A 16,324-nucleotide genomic window follows, 5' to 3' on the forward strand; every position below is an offset into this window, starting at 1 on the left:
CCCGATAACACCAGACATTGTGGCATCCAATTTCTGTCCGGTCAGATGTTCCACACTAGCCTACGTGTTGCTAAATGTTGATGTAAGGATGGATTTCTAATGTTGACTACTTCCTTTAGCCTGCGAAAACCAGATTAATTAAGTGTCCGATTATCACTGTATGTATGCATTATAAACTGATTTTTACTTTCCTTAAAACTGCAAGTCAAAATAAATATTTGCACATTTACCCGGCCCAGGATTGCACATTTTGAATGTCACCTTTGTCTGACACCCATTTCAAACTATGATAGTAACAAATTATGTTTTTGTATTATGTATTATATATTTAGTGTTGAGTTGCCATTGTTTAGTAGGCACTCCCTTCAGTATCATTTAAAAAAAAACTATATGTCCATAAATATGTAATGCCATGCATAAACTAAGATTTGAATCACCAACAGTCCAAACATGCCCTTTTCATCATTATGTGTGTCCACATTGTGCGGCTAAACAAGCATTTGAGCACAATTAAAGGATGTAATGCTTTAAAGGCAATACAAGCTCTTCTGGTGATTGATCATTAGCAGGATGCCGCGGTGAGGTGCATGGTCTGGGAATAGTAATTATCCAGAAGCATTCATGCACAGCATTGGGTACACACACTCATTCATTATAGCCAAGCTGAAATGAGATATGGCACAGCAGATCAATCAATATGACACATTGAAAAAATATGAATCCCAACATATTGATTGATCTACTGCATCCAAGGAATGTGTTGGGAGCAAAATGCAGAGTTAGACATATCAGGAAATAATAAGGATTTGTTTGTGAGCATGGATGTATGTTGTTGACACAATATTTGGTCATAAAAAAAAATAAAAAAAAATAAAATTATAAAGGAAAGACCATGCAGAATGTAGACTACTACAGATAAAAGGTTCATACTCAGGAAAAGGTGCCATTTGTGTCCCCATGACTCACTACACTGGATTCATGCATAAATAACAACCACATGTACATTTACATTTGTGATAGTTAATGTCTTAAATAATATTTAGGGATAAACTAAATTAAACTGCAGATCCAGCATCACTAAATGGTACAGTGTTAATTTGTCATTATATACATTGATCCTCAAACGTAGAAAAGTGCACTATTATTAACCCACAATAATTTGATCTCAATCCATTTTAGTTATTCTCTTTTTCGGTTTAGAGGTTAAGGACACAATAGAAAGATTTTGGAGTTTGTGGGGAAAAAAATAGATCCCAGGCTCAGCTGACAGGCAAAGAGAGAACAGATGAAAATCTGGGTAGACAGAGCACTTAAAATAATTTCAGAGTGGGTTGCTGCTGTAGAGAACAGAATAAAACAAAACAGATAAATAAAAATAAAGTAAAATAAATTATATTAAATTAATAAATATAATGATTAAGGTAACATAGGGAAAAGGGTATTATCTAACATACTTATCTTCATTAATTTTAGATAATCACAATGTTACATTATCACATCAGCATTGTCTTCCAATGTAACATCACAGATTCCTTTCAAAGGAACTCCATGCTGCGTCAGTTGCTGACGTTATGGGGATGCATCCTCTGGGCATGTGTAACTTCACGGCAATACTGTTGGCCATGGCATTGCAATGACAACATGCGAGTTACCGGAACACTCAAACTTCCTCTGCCTTCGATGGGAATCATCATGGTATTGTGATCTGTTATTGCTGGACTGGACCCAGTATGGCTGGGAATCAGTTCCAAAAAGAGAGGTGTTGGGTTTATTTTGAGCACACCAGTATCTGTCAGGTTTATGTTCAGTTCTATGTATTCTTATTTTGATATTCTATTCCGTTTTCTTTAAGTCGAGTCAAGTCACCTTTATTAAATAGCGCTTTTTACAATACAGACTGTTTCATAGCAGCTTGATCACAGGAAAATATTACAACAAAGTTTGTTTCGGCTGTAAAGCAGATCGCTTTAGCGTAAGTTCTTCCAGGAAGACTCAATTGTTACGTAACTTATTACCTTCTCATCTAACCAATCGTGTTCTAATACTCGTAGTATAAAAAATCGGTACTTACACATGTCTGAGTTCACAGATGCTGACGCCAACATTCAGTTCGCAGAAGCCGACGCCCGTGTTCACTCACTTCTCGATTGCAACCATAACAACACAAAATCATATCGTTGATTTTGATCTCACCAACTCTGGCAGCCGCGCCAGAGCGAGACCCATGTGTAGGAAACCAGCGCATGGCGGTTCTAAGAAACAGCAATCTCTGAGAGACGATCTCCTCACACTGGATTTCAAGTTCCACTTCCAAGTCTTTCAAGTTGGTTTTCAAGTTTTCGGTATAGGTGCTTCCACCAGCATGTCCCCTCTACTATGATCAAACTGCATTCAGGTAAGTATATTAACTTGACTACTCTGCTGCTCCCTTCACAAGCGGCAGAGTTCAAATTGTTGACGTGGCAGTTTTCTTAAAAACTGCTGATACAGACTGCAACGCAACATTCTATATCGCTTTAAACAGTAGGGCCGAATAGCTTGCCTGAATGGTTGTAGCAAAGTGTAAGCAAAGATTCACGTAACTGATATTTACGGTGACCAGGAGGGGACATGTTCGGTTCACTTAGTTTTGTCATGGCCACAACATATAAACTCGTGGGAACGTGAAAATATGTTGTTGCCACGAGATATTAATTTGTGGGAATGTCATATTAAGTTGTGGGAACGTGATAATAAATCGTGGCCACGCGATCATTTTGTTGAGATAACGACATCATTATGTCGTGGCCTCGAGTTATGTTGAAGGTACCACACCAGTCAATACTGTAACCATATACAGCAGTTGGAGATGGAGATGAGTTTGAATTAGGAATGTCATATAAAGATATAGTGCGGTCTCTGGCATTAAGACTTACGTTATAAGTGAAAGACACCTGAAAGCGCATTCTTAAGTTGAATTCTTAAGTTCCCACGATTTAATATCATGTTCCCACGAGTTTATATGTTGTGGCCATGACAAAACTAAGTGACCCGAACATGTCCCCTCCCGGTCACCGTAGATATTCCACAGTGCAGTGGTAATTTATTTTCAGCGTCATCGATCCCACGCACGCTCACATGGGCAGTTTGCAAAATACGTCACTAACAACTACATTACTGAATAGAAAATAAAACAAGCATAAGAGCAACAGAAATTTTAAACCGGCTTTACACGCATATATGCTATATTCACAGCTCGCCCTCCTCATACCGTCTGCCCACTCAGCACTAAGAGAGTGCATCCCACCTTAAAGGAGGTGGGACCTAATTCAACTTGTTACATGCCCTTCTCTGAATTCGTTATTGCTTCGGCATTTACAGAGATGTTATTTGCTAATCACTTCCCGATCGCTAGGAAGATCTCGATATTGCTGACTAAAAAAAACCAAAATGTTCTGACCGCGTTTGTGCAGGACAAAGCTCTGAGGACATCAGAAGTTACAGGGACTGATGGCAGCTGTACAAAGTACACAGGCTACACTGTAATTTCAATTTTAATGGACAGTAAAACAAAGGCAGATAACCATACAATCTGATAGGTAGCATTATTTGATAGAACTGGCACAGTAACTTCATATTGATGTGCGGCTAAACAAAGGCGGCTAACTCAATTTGACCGTTCCAAAACAAAGCCAAAGAGCGGTAACTGGTGTTACGGTGTTCTGCCTTGGTGTCTCATGGGCTTTTGGAAGTTAGTGTTAAGACAACCCATTATTTTCTCGAAAGAACAACAGAATTGACTCAAGATACTTATCCACATGATAAAGGAGGTATTGAATGTGCCAAAAATATCAATAACTAATTTTCGACCAAAAACAAAGTTACGGTCTTACAGACTTTTTTAGCGCTTCCACGTATCCATGTTAACTTGAATCATTTTGACAACGTCAAAGATATCACCTATTTTGGTAACGTCAAAGTCACCCTGTTGCCCTGCTGCACAGGCTGTACAGCCGGAACCGAACGATGTATACCCCATACATCGTTCGGTTCTCAAGTCTAGTTGCATCAAGTCAGTATCTTAAGTCCTTGCATTCTTACTATCCTCAATTAAAGTTCGGATACATGTCTTTAGTTCTGAAATCTTCTTCGTCAGCCTGTATATTTCCCTGCATTTATGACATACCATACCTACCAATATCAGGTTCTTCCTTTTGGCCTATCTTTTTCACCCCGTACTTTCACAAAATGTGTGGATGCTGCTCTGGCTCCATTGCGACTCCAGGACATTCGTGTGTTGAACTACATTGACGATTGGTTGACTCTGTCTTCGGTGGTTCGGCATCGAGATGTCGTTCTTGCCCTTATGAGATAGTGGGGCTAAGGCTCAACACCAAGAAGAGTGTGCTTCTTCCAGCTCAGAGAACAACTTTCCCAGGTGTGGTATGGGATTCGACGACGATGCAGGCATGCCTGTACCCTGCTTGTATCGATTTAATTTTCTATCAGCAGTAAAAAGGCTAAAGCTAGGCCAGTCACTCAGTGTCTGTTACGGCTAGTGCCGTTTTGTGTTTGTTTGTTTGTTTGTTTGTTTGTTTCCCCCCCCCCCCCCCTCCCCTCCCCTCCTCCCCCCTCCCCTCCCCTCCTCCCCTCCTCCTCTTTGTCTTTACTTTCACTTTCTTAGGTCTGCGCCATTGGTGCTGCTTCCTGTCAATCATCGTTGGAGAGCTGATGACGTTGCCCCGCCTTCCTCCAATTGTCGGACACCAGGAAACAATAAAAGAGAGATGCTGACGTGGAGCGAGAGAATGCCTTTGCCTTTGTTCTTGTCTGTTGTTGTTCTGAGAGAGATTGTGATTTAGAGACGTCGTCAATTTTGTGTATTATAGTTAATATCCTGTGGTGTTTGTGTGTGCTACCTAAACCACTCTTTACCACCATTTGTTTTAACGGCTGTGCTAACAATGGGAGGGAAGGAGAGGAAAGGTAAGCATATCACGTGATATACATTGAGCACCACCCGTTAGTGAATTATTGTGTTAGAAACACTAGGTAAGGGGCGTGCATCATTTGTTGTATTTTTGTTTGGATTTAGTGAGTGTAGTGTATAATAGGGTATCTTCGGATACTGAAGATTTTTTTTCTTTTCTATTTTCTTTTTTAGTCAGTTTAGAATTGAATTAATAGTTAGATTGTTATGTTTTGATTATTTCATTTATTTGATTGACGCCCAATTCCCTTCTTCTTTTCCCCTGCCTATATTCTCTTGTAATTTTTCTTTATTGCAAATATTATTGTAAGTTGGTTTGGTTTATGGTTTTTTTCTATTATATTTTTGTAAATAAACACGTCTTGATGGTCTTTAGAGCTGTGGTCTTCTTTGCCTGCATTTACATTGGTACGAGATCAAACTCCGACAGTTAATGTTATTCCCAATACCCCTTTAATTATCACAGGGTATGTAACAGTGTCAAACAATTTCAAAGACTGTTTGGTCTCATGGCTGCTGCGTCTAACATGATACCTTTTGGCCTACTGTACATAAGGCCCCTGCAGTGGTGGCTAAAAACCAAGGAGTAGCTGGATGACTGAGGGAGAACCACAATGGACAGTGTGTCATCTCTAGAGATGCAAACAGGTCTACTTCCGCTCAACCAAACATCAGATGATCAAGGTCACACGCTGATGCTGCTCCCACTGGGGGGCAGTTTATATCCCTGGGCAAAAAAAGCAGGGAGCAGAAATCCTGTCGAAACAGGGGCTGAGGCCCGGGGAATGGAGAATCAATCCTGAGGTGGTGGAACACCTATGGGAGAAGTTTGGTTGAGCAGAAGTAGAGCTGTTTGAATCTCTAGAGATGACACACTGTCCATTGTGGTTCTCCCTCAGTCATCCAGCTACTCTTGGGCTAGACACTATGGTGCAGACATGGCCGAGGCTGCTTCTGTATGCATTTCCCGGGAGTTCTGGAGAGAGTTCACCAGGACGGGGCCTGTCTTCTGCTAATAGCCCCATTCTGTCCGGCCCGAGTCTGGTTCTCTGACCTTGTGTCCCTCCTCAACTGCTCTCCCTGGGAGATTCCGATCAGGAGGGACCAGCTGTCCTAAGCAGTGGGCACAATATTTTACCCTCGTCCAGAGTTATGGAAACTGTGGGCTTGGCCCCTGAGGGGGCTCAGCTCATAGACCCAGGTCTCTCAACCAGCTGGACCCAGTTAACTGCCCTGTTAGTACAGAGCTGGAGTTCCAGCACGAGCGTTTCTTCGCAGGATTATTCCCCTCCACCTTAAAAGTGAATGTGGCGGCCATAGCTGCTTACCACACTCCTTTGAGTGGTGTGTCTTAAGGGAGAAACCCACTGGTTACTCATTTCCTCTGTGGTACCTTGAGGCTGAGACCTGCACTACACACAAGTGCACCGGCCTGGGATTTGGCCATTTTACTGGAAGGCCTTGCTTTGGCTCTCGTTGAGCCTTTTGAAGAGGTTCCAGAACAGTTCCTCACTCTTAAGACTGTGTTACAGGGATGGAAATTAACTTTTTTGTCCACAGGCCACTGTGGCTGGTGGATTTAAAAATCTACCAGCCACTCAATGTTTTTACCAGCCACTTTCTTGTTTTTAACCTACAATGTGTAACTGCATGTGAAAATTAATACTACAAGATCTACAATACTTAAGCAGTTTATTTAATCTCAAGTCTCAATTAAATACTGACATTTTCTCTTTCGTTCTTGTATACACACACCAGGCAAGGCATTATGGGTGCGTTAGTAGGCCCACCCACTTCACTTTTCAACAGGCCCACCCAAAATTTGTCTTCAAAAAACAAACTAAAAACGTTTAATATATTCTAATTTTGTCAAGAACTATAAAAAATCGTCATTAAGATCATAATTTGTGCTAAAATAGTCTAAATGTTTAGTTTTAAAATTTTTAAAAAGCTGGTTATGTCTATCTTGATGTTTCTGCGCAAATTCAGCAGACGGGTTTGTTCCGATCAGAGCTCGTGAGTGGAGAGCGCATTTCTGAAAATTCCGCTCCGCTCGCTCATTCCGCAAGGTCGCTCGCTCAACCCAGAATGGCCTGATCCTGGTTCGAAAATATGTGGAATAGGGCTGCCTCCGACTTAAAAAAAATTCTAGTCGACTAGTTGTTGTTCATTTAAGCCATTCGTGGACAAATCGCTCCTGTATATTATTTTAATTATGCTTAAATAGGCTATAGCCTACAGGATAATGCGCGTTTATGTAATATAGCCGCACTCAAGCGCACGACCGCACGCATAAAGCTTGCCACAAAGAACCGGTAAAAGTAATGAAAATGAATGTGTCTAAAATAGCAAGGAGACATTTAATTATTTATTAATAAACTGGTGTTTTGCGGATTCGCCATGAACGCCAGAGAGAAATGCACATTTCATATGGATTTCACAATCAGAGAGCCTATTTCTTTTGGTTTTGAATATTTTCGTTTAAAAGTAGACATTTCAAGCTTTCTGTAATATATAGCCTATATTTCTCAAATCTGTGAGGCACAAGCTGAGTTTCGGCGCCCTCCAGTTCACATGCAATGCAAGTGATCATGTCGTCGCCTTATTACATTGTCTGTTATATATTTTCTTCTTATTTATTAAATACAGGCAATTCGTTGATAAAACATTGATCAAAATTAAGATACAATTTATACAAAACGAAAATCTTTTAAAAAGAGTCTTTCTACAAAACAAAACTCAATGAAGTGGTCAAAATCATGTCTTACATGTCATGTCTCCAGACATATTTGCGCATCTCATGATGTATCATATCTTTCTCGGCGAACAGCGCCGTTGCTGGGAGGGCGCCAGCGCCTCTGCCTCGCAAGTGGATGATAGCCCTGAAGACGCCTAGCAATGGTAGGCTATACCTTTAGTGGTAGTATAGGTACCTTTAGTTAAGTTATACCTCAAGAGTCTTCGTAGCGCACTAAGATACAACGTTATGATGCGTAATGGAGATTCCAAAGCGCTCTTCTTTGGTCAGAACCATGGAGAGCGATCGCGGATAGGTCCGTCCTATGGACCGACACTTTTTACAATGCAACAAAAAATGTAAAGAGCATCAAGCTATTAAAATCTATATTTTATTTTATATTTTAATCTGTTATTTTATCAGTCATTTTTATTAGGTTAAACAGTGATTGAATAACGGTTTTAATTGAACGTTTTTAATTTAAGGCCCACCTTGTCTCGTCGTAAACTAACCAATCTCGGGACTCCCCATTGTCTGCTTTTCTCCATCGTTCTTTAAAAAAAGTTTTTTGACCTTCGATGTAACGCCACATTTTTTTGAAGGTGTGCCTCCTCTAAAAGTGTCCGCCGTCCATGTGAAACAGTATGCTATTTTTATTTACCCGCCACGGTGGCCGGTAGGTGAAGCGAGTTTACCCGCCACAACACAAAATCACCCGCATTTGGCTGGTGGCGGGTGCTAATTTCCATCCCTGCTGTGTTACTCTTTGCCATCTCGTCTCTCAAAATAATCTGAGACTTGCAAACCCTGTCGGTAGCTCCTTCGTGCCTGGAATTTTCACCTGGCATGGTGAAAGCCTTTCTCCACCCTAGACCGGGTTATGTTTCTAAGATCCCCACTAATGTCACGGGGCCTTTCGTGCTGCAGGCCTTCTGTCCTCCCCCCTTTCAAACATCAGATCAGGAGAAGCTTACGTAGATGCCTACATCCACAGAGCTGCCCTGTGGCGAAAATCGGACCAGTTGTTTGTCTGTTTAGGTTCACCCAGGAAAGGGCTCCCAGCATCTAAGCAGAGGATGAGCAAGTGGGTAGTCGAGACTATTTCACTGGCGCATCAGTCATTCGGCTAGCCTTCACCTATGGCTGTCCAGGCCCATTCCACTAGGAGTATGGCCGCTTCAAAAGCTTAACTTTGGGGAGGTACCCTTCAAGATATTTGTGATGCTGGTCCTATCCGCACACGTTTGTGAGGTTCTATAACCTGGATTTGGGCTCCACTCCGGGGTCTCGGGTCCTTTCGCCTTAGTGTGCATATCGATTTCATAAGGACAGGCATTTGCTAGTACGGCGGCGTGGGTTCCCACAGCATCTCGACGCAGCGTGAGTTCCCTTGAAAGGGAAAGTCTCAGGTTACGACTGTAACCCTGGAAAGCGAACGAGACACTTCAACGCCCTGCCATACTCCCTGCATGCCTGTGATCAACTTGGTTCAGCCTCGAAAGCTAGTGCTGTTTGTTCCGGGTATGCTTTATAGTTTCCTTAATGTGACGTCACCCGCCCTATGACGTTCCATCATGCCACCATGCCATTTGACTGATTTCACACGTGCTTCACAATGCAATCATGCAGAGACTTTCCCACAGCGTCTCAACATAGTGTCTCACTCCTTTTTCAGGGAACCAGGGTTAAAGTTGTAACCTGAGGCGTTTTCTGTTCTCTTTACCCTGCTCCTCCATCATGTCAGTCAGAGCACATCTTCAATCTGCTTTGTAAGCCCTTGTAAGTTGAGCATGCGATATATTCTGTGTAAATACATTGTAGCGTAAATGCCTCTGGGTAAATGTGAATTAGCTCAAGAATATAGGGAATTTTGGAAATATTAATATTTATGACTCATGGTCATAATTCATAAGTCGCATGTACATTTATTTTATCAATTATCGAGATTACCTTGTTCTGTACTGTCTGATCATTACAGTTAAGAAGAGGGTATCTCTTTTCAAACTCCAAGAAAGTTTTATCTTCTGGCCGCGAATATCAAACTTTCTGAGTTTATGAATTAAAACTACTCAAGGTAGTCAATATCGAGCTTGTAGCTTAGACCTTGAAATTTCATTGACTTTATAAGGTGGGTTTTCAAACACAGAGACAATTAAAAGTATACATGGGTTTATTAATAAAATGGCACACACTAGAGATTATATAAACTACAAACATAAACGTACGTAAAAATGCAAACAACAAATAAACATTTAACCGAACAAAAACATAAACATAGCGTGATCAGAATGAAAATGAAATGAAAGAAAGAAAGATATAGAGGGAAGATAGAGGGTAACTTAGTCCACAGACCTAAGACCTAGACACCTGGAACAGCTTTTATAGGAATCAATATACTTGCGAGTGCTCTTTCTGGTCAGGCTGAAGCTGATGCAAGAAGCGAGGATGGTGTCCTGTTTCTGCTGCGTCTTCCGGTGTCGCGGGAAGCTTGAAAGGCTCACTGAATGTGATGTTACCGAGAAAGTTCAGATTCGTCTCCCGGGATGGGAGAGGCTGGAAATCTTAGTTGCAAAGACCGGCAGCTACGACTCGAACATGGGTTCGTTCGATGGAGATGGCCAGGGCCTCCTTCAGATGTTCCTTGGAGAAGCGCTGCGCCGGGGAGAGGATCAAGAGAAGTTGGATGAGTTGAGTTGGAAGAGATGAGAGAGCGAGTTACTGAAGGTCTGGACTTTTATCAGTGTCTAATGTGCCGTCCCCTCCTTCGTGTAGGACGAATCAGCTGTCGAGATTTTTCGAGCGGGAAGGTTCCTTTGTCCGGTTAGACACGCCCACTCGAATGAGTCATGATTGACTTTAACTTGAGAGGATTTTCTCCAGACATATGAACTTATAAAACAATGCGCATCACTGAATTCTGCTATCGGAATTCAACTCCGCCAGCTGGAGAGGATTACAGAGATATCAAAAATAGAATATAGGCTTTGTAGCCATGCAAAGATACATTATTATGCATTTGTATAGGCACTAGCAGTCCTATTAATGTTACAAATAGGACATATGCTTTCCTATGGTTTACACACACCTCTTAACACACAAATATATATATTTAGTACATTTAAGAGTGACTTTATGGGTAAAAGTCCTTTTCTGTAGGGGGTTTCTGTTTCAAAGTCCAGAGTGTGTTTGTGTGTGTGTGTGTTGGAATGTTGCGACCCTGTTATCTCATGCATAGGGCTGGCTGATCTTGGTGGTCAAATTTTATGACCTGCCAATGAGCTCGGGTTACGGGATGCGATTCTACTGGGAGAACATTCTTCAAAAATACATTTCAGATCCAAACACTCGAAGATCATAACTATATGATCAAAACAACATTAATCACACATACATACAGGAAGTTCAGATACAAGTCTGAGTTACACACATTTAAAAGAATGTTAAGTTACACACAACGGATGTTTGTGTGTGTGTGTATGTGTGTGTGTGTCATGAGACTGTAAAAGTCACAGGGAGTCCATGCTGAAATGGGGGTTTTAGAGGGGATTCTAAGAAAACAGGGTTTCCTTATGTGACTCAAATGTCCCTCGGGGGAGCCACAAAGATGCAATTTTGACCGTTCAAGCAGACTTGGAGACGCCATGAACAACTCGTTGTCTGTTTGGAGATCACGATTTACTAATTTGAACAGCATGTGACCGCATGTCATAGTCATTGTCGTTACAACATGTAGGCCTCTTCTGTGAGGAATTTAAAAGCTTTTGTAAACCAATATAGAAGCTGCATCAAAGCAGCAAATAAATTTAGTAAAATTGTTATACCAAAATATATGGCTCATAACAACGTGAGGGGCCCACACCATATAAGCAGTGGGGGTGTCCCATGTGCCTGTGGCTTTACATAGTTTTGTTGTTTAACATTCTCAAATAAGCTGTGTCCTACTTATTTTTGTCCAACATTAGGGGCCCCCCACCATGCTGGGCCCTCCCGCAGTCCGTGTCCTTCCCTTACACCACTAATAAGATGGCAGTGTGCTTTTTTTCACAGCTGTGCATGTACTATGCAATACTTATTGTTTTGTTTTATTACATTATAGGTATTCATTATTTATAAGGGACCATATGGTTGTTTCAATGATTAAAACAGTGTGTTATAATTGCTATTCATTTGTATCACAGACAAGGGCCCTGCAAAGACATGAACTGAAGAAAATGAAGAGAAAACTTGCTTCTGTATTTTAATGAGCAGCAGTTTCTATTACATTAGCTTTTGTCTGTTGTTCTAAATGTTAAAGCCACACTAAGTAGAAATTGTGTTTTTGTCAAACAGCGACCCCTAGAGTCGCTGTGGAATACTTGCACTGTTGTAAATTATATTATAACATTTTTACATGATTGCAGCTAAATCACAAGTAAATAGTCTGTAGTCTAGGCCTACTGTATAATTTAATTTGTGTTGTTTTTATTGGAATGTAAACATTACAAAATGCCAGATAACATCAATTAAGTTAAATGTACGTCGCATTATTTCATAACATTGGCCGTTATGATGTCATTAGACATGATTATTGCAATTTATCATAATAGTTTGCAAATTGTGCTCGTTTACACTATTTACAACCTCTACGTTAGGCTTATTTATGATAATTATGTGAGATATTGAAAGCTGTTCTCATGATAATCGCAGGAATCAATCAACAGCGTCGTCTGATATCCCTCAGGACTACGTGATAAATACACCTCACAACACCTGAGTTCAGCTGGCAAACTAATTCGTGAGGCATAGCTATCTGATTTATCAAAACGATTCCATTTACACCTGGTCACATAAATGTATTTTTGCGAAACAGATTTAAATTCGACCTTCAATTCTTGCGCTTTATGCAGATTTAATGGAGTTCACGTCACCGAAAGCAACAGATATGAGCTGCATTTTATAGATCATCAGCTAAAATTTCAAAATCAAAGACCGCAATAAGAGAGAGCAGTAACAGCCCTGGTAATATCATTTCGTTTCTTTACTTTTAATGATGAAGATTGTGTGATAAGCGTCTGCGACTTACTTTCACTTTGATTTGCGATAGTTTGCACTTTGGCTTGATGCAGTTGCTCATCTGCGGTGATGCGTGTTCCAGCGCGTCGTCATATCTGTAACATAATAGCCTATACAACGCTCTCACAGGTTTTTTTTTTGTTTTGTTTTTTTGCATTTTTGGGAGGAGTACAATTTACATATGTGGTTTCAAAAACCATATGCATTTACACTTGTTCAGTTTCGTCTGGAATTATCCTCAGATCTCCTCCTGAAGTGGTTTGAGGGATCGGATTCAAATCCGTCTCAAATGTGTTTCGGAGGGCATTTAAACCTGGACTTTTCACGATCGGATAGCTATCCGATCTGAGAAAATGCATGAAGTGGCCAGGTGTAAACAGCCCCCATGACAAAAACATACGCACGAAAGCCGAAAACAAACGCTGGTTGGCCTCTCACGTCCAAATTTGACGAAGTGGTGGGGGAAGTGACGTATGCCGTAAAGCAGTCGAATTTTGTAGTTCTTTTTGTGCTCTTGTTACTACCCGAACACCGAAGTTACATAGTGCCAGTAAAAGCGATACAGACCCTGTCAGGCAATGGCAGACGTGTCATTCAACCTATTGTAAGTCGATGTACCATCACAAGGATCTTGGAAATATATTATGAAGGTTGAAAAGTTACATAGTGTCGCTTTAATGTCAGATACTGGATTCAGATACTGGATTCAACTTGAATTGTAATATAATCTTGCTTGTGTACATATTTGAGAACCTCTGCTGTATAGGACCCATATTCTGTCCAATGGTGATTCACCCTGCTGCTGTTAGATGTTGTCTTTTCACATAGTATTCCGATTCAAAGCTGATATATTTTAATTAAATAGTAAAGTACAGAGAAAATGGCATCAATCTTTCTGGATCACCAGCATTTTATTACAAGCTGTCTGATTTGACATGGTATAGATTAGAAGGCAACTTTTCTATTTGGCAACTGTATCTGGTATATTTGTGACAGTGACAGACAGCTATGGGATGTTTATAACAAGACCATTCGATTACCAATTAATTGTATAACCTGTAGATATTGTAAGTTTGCACATAATAGGCTATGTTTAGTCTTAGAGTACTTCTAATGAAGTCAAACCATATGCTTTTAGGAATATGGGGAAGAGATCAAAGCCATTGTCATCCTCTGCTAGACTATTACAGTTTTTTTTTTTTTTTTTTTTTACAATCATTTGGCAATCCTTTACAAATCATTTCAGAACTCTGAGTTAAAACTTGAACTCTGAGTTGACTTACCCTGAGATAGGAAACTTGGTTTATTTTCGGTTTCAGAACAGCTGAATTAATTTAGTTCAATAAACTCTGAGTAGTTTGTCTCTTGAGTATATATATATTTTTTACAATCACTTTTGTGCTAGTATTAGAACATTCATTTCATTTTTCAAAACTCTAGACACAAAACTCACAACCGATGATTAAAAGAACTCTTTCAGAACTCAGAACTCTTTCAGAACTCTTAACACCTTTTCCAATCGCTTGGATACAATACACATAAACCTTAGATCATTTGGTCACTGAACTAAAATCATCTGTTCAAAATTATACAACTTAAAATCAAAGTATTACCATTTCAAATTGGAACACGCACATTACAAATGAGATGACTGTATATTAATTTCAACAACTGCTCAAAATGATTGAGCTTGATGGACAGTTTTTATGGAAACTGATGAACAATACATTATCTATGGATGTAACATTTAATCATCGTTCTATATCTCACAGTTTCTATATTCCCATGTACCACATTTAAAGACCACGTTTTCAGATCTACACATTACTGTATGCCTTGTAATTGCTTTGGTGGTTTTAACAAATTACTGCCAACTCATTACTGGTGATTGATTTAGCATTGTGGTATGTGTATATAGTGAGATGAGTGGTATCCCACTCAACACAGTGATAACATGGAGCCAGTAATGGGAGGTGGAAGATAAAGAATATGTGGTGGTCAAAGCTGGTCAAGACAAAGAGGAGAGGCCAGAAATTAATTGGCCAGCGGGCGACTTGGACCCAATATCACAACAAGTGTGGCTATATCGGAAGATAGTGTGTTAGGACGAAGACCCCGTAGTGGCTCAAATAATGTAGTTCTCCTTGTAACCTTACTTTTAAGGGCTAAATCAGGTCTGTAGATTTAGCCCCAGGTCTGGGATAATGTTCATTTTCACCATGATCAAATGGTGCAAGCATGGATTCGGACCCATCCTCAATTTATCACCCTATATTTAGCTCCAATTTTTGGACACATGGAGGTGGAAGGTGTAGCGTCTGTACCAATCAGACACACAAATTATTCATTTATTTAATGAATAATCCAGCAAACTCACTCTCCCAACCAGGGCCTGTGAAACTTTCCCCAAAAACTAACCTCCCAAATGAAACTAACACACTGGCAGGGCGCGGTGTCTGGTTACAGGACACTCAGAGAGTGTTACGATCCAAAGGAATGTCCAGAAAGCTGCGACTCTTAATTCTCACTGAGAAGGAGAAATAAACCCTGTAATCCTATATATTCTATATAACCACTTGAGAAATGTGTAAACATGTATCTAATTTTCCGATCTCATGATTTTCCTTTTAGGTGGCTTGGCTTTTGTATTCTTGTAAACTCTATTGGGTTAATGTTTCAGACTTTGGATAATATGGTTAACCAAATCATATGTGTGGTATTTTTGGTCTCTATAAACTCCAATCTTCATCCCCGTTTTGTTCATTTACATTACATTCTGCTAACTTTGTGACGTATTAGTATTATAAGCATCTTAAAGATTCTTGTGTTAAACATCCAATCAAATGACATGTTCAAAGGGACAATGGGTCGTAAAATTTCCACCCAAAGGAAAATCCTCTCATTGGCTCTTGCACCTCCAAAAGGTGTTACTTCTTCACACTTTAAAAACCCAAGATCAGCTTTTAGCTCTCTCTCTTATTCTTGTACTGGAATGCTGACGTGAAGATGATGCTGAACTAGAATTTTCTAAGGACCCACCAAGATTGTGGCGGGCTGCGGTCTTTCCATTCACCAAAGATACTCTGACTACCACTGGCTCTCTCTCATCAAGACCACATCAGCAAAGATCAACTGGAGCCTCAACAAATTGCATCAGGACAGTTTAATTAAAATGGGCGAGACATGCAAGTATCAAACTTAGTCTCATTATTTGATACATTAAGTATCCTTACCCCTTTTAAAGAAGGGCGTTTTAGAACTAAACTGATGGTTTGCTCAAGGCTGATCTGCTGAATTTCAAACAATGCTATAATTTCTTGCTTTCCTGTATTCTGCTTCAGCTCTCTTTCCCTTGTGGTGCTTTTCCACTGCATGGTACGGCTCGGTACGGTTCGACTCGGCGCGGAACGGTTCGGCTCGCTTCGCTTTTCCACTGTGTGGTACGACTCGACTCGGTACGGCACGGTTCGGTTCGTTTTAGCTTGGTTGCTTTTACACTGCAGTTAGTACCGCTTAAGTGGGTGGGACTGATCGTTATAGTTGCCATCTCTACTGCCATGACATCA

General features: G+C 40.4%; 2 protein-coding genes across 2 annotated transcripts in view; both read right to left on the reverse strand.

Annotated features, from left to right (window-relative positions):
* Positions 1–16,324, reverse strand: part of ccser2b (coiled-coil serine-rich protein 2b) — a 435,236-nt gene that overhangs the window by 245,622 nt on the left and 173,290 nt on the right. The gene's annotated exons all lie outside the window — the stretch shown is intronic.
* The window catches only part of LOC309485669 (uncharacterized protein), a gene marked incomplete at both ends in the record, with an annotated part of 28,291 nt that continues 13,288 nt past the window's right edge, over positions 1,322–16,324 (reverse strand). The window contains one exon of the mRNA XM_082152600.1: positions 1,322–1,337. Within this exon, the coding sequence (XP_082008726.1) occupies positions 1,322–1,337 (16 nt within the window). The remainder of the gene's footprint in view (positions 1,338–16,324) is intronic.

This window comes from Leuciscus leuciscus (genome assembly GCF_965113295.1).
Source record: "Leuciscus leuciscus genome assembly, chromosome: 21".
Taxonomy (NCBI): Eukaryota; Metazoa; Chordata; class Actinopteri; order Cypriniformes; family Leuciscidae; genus Leuciscus; species Leuciscus leuciscus.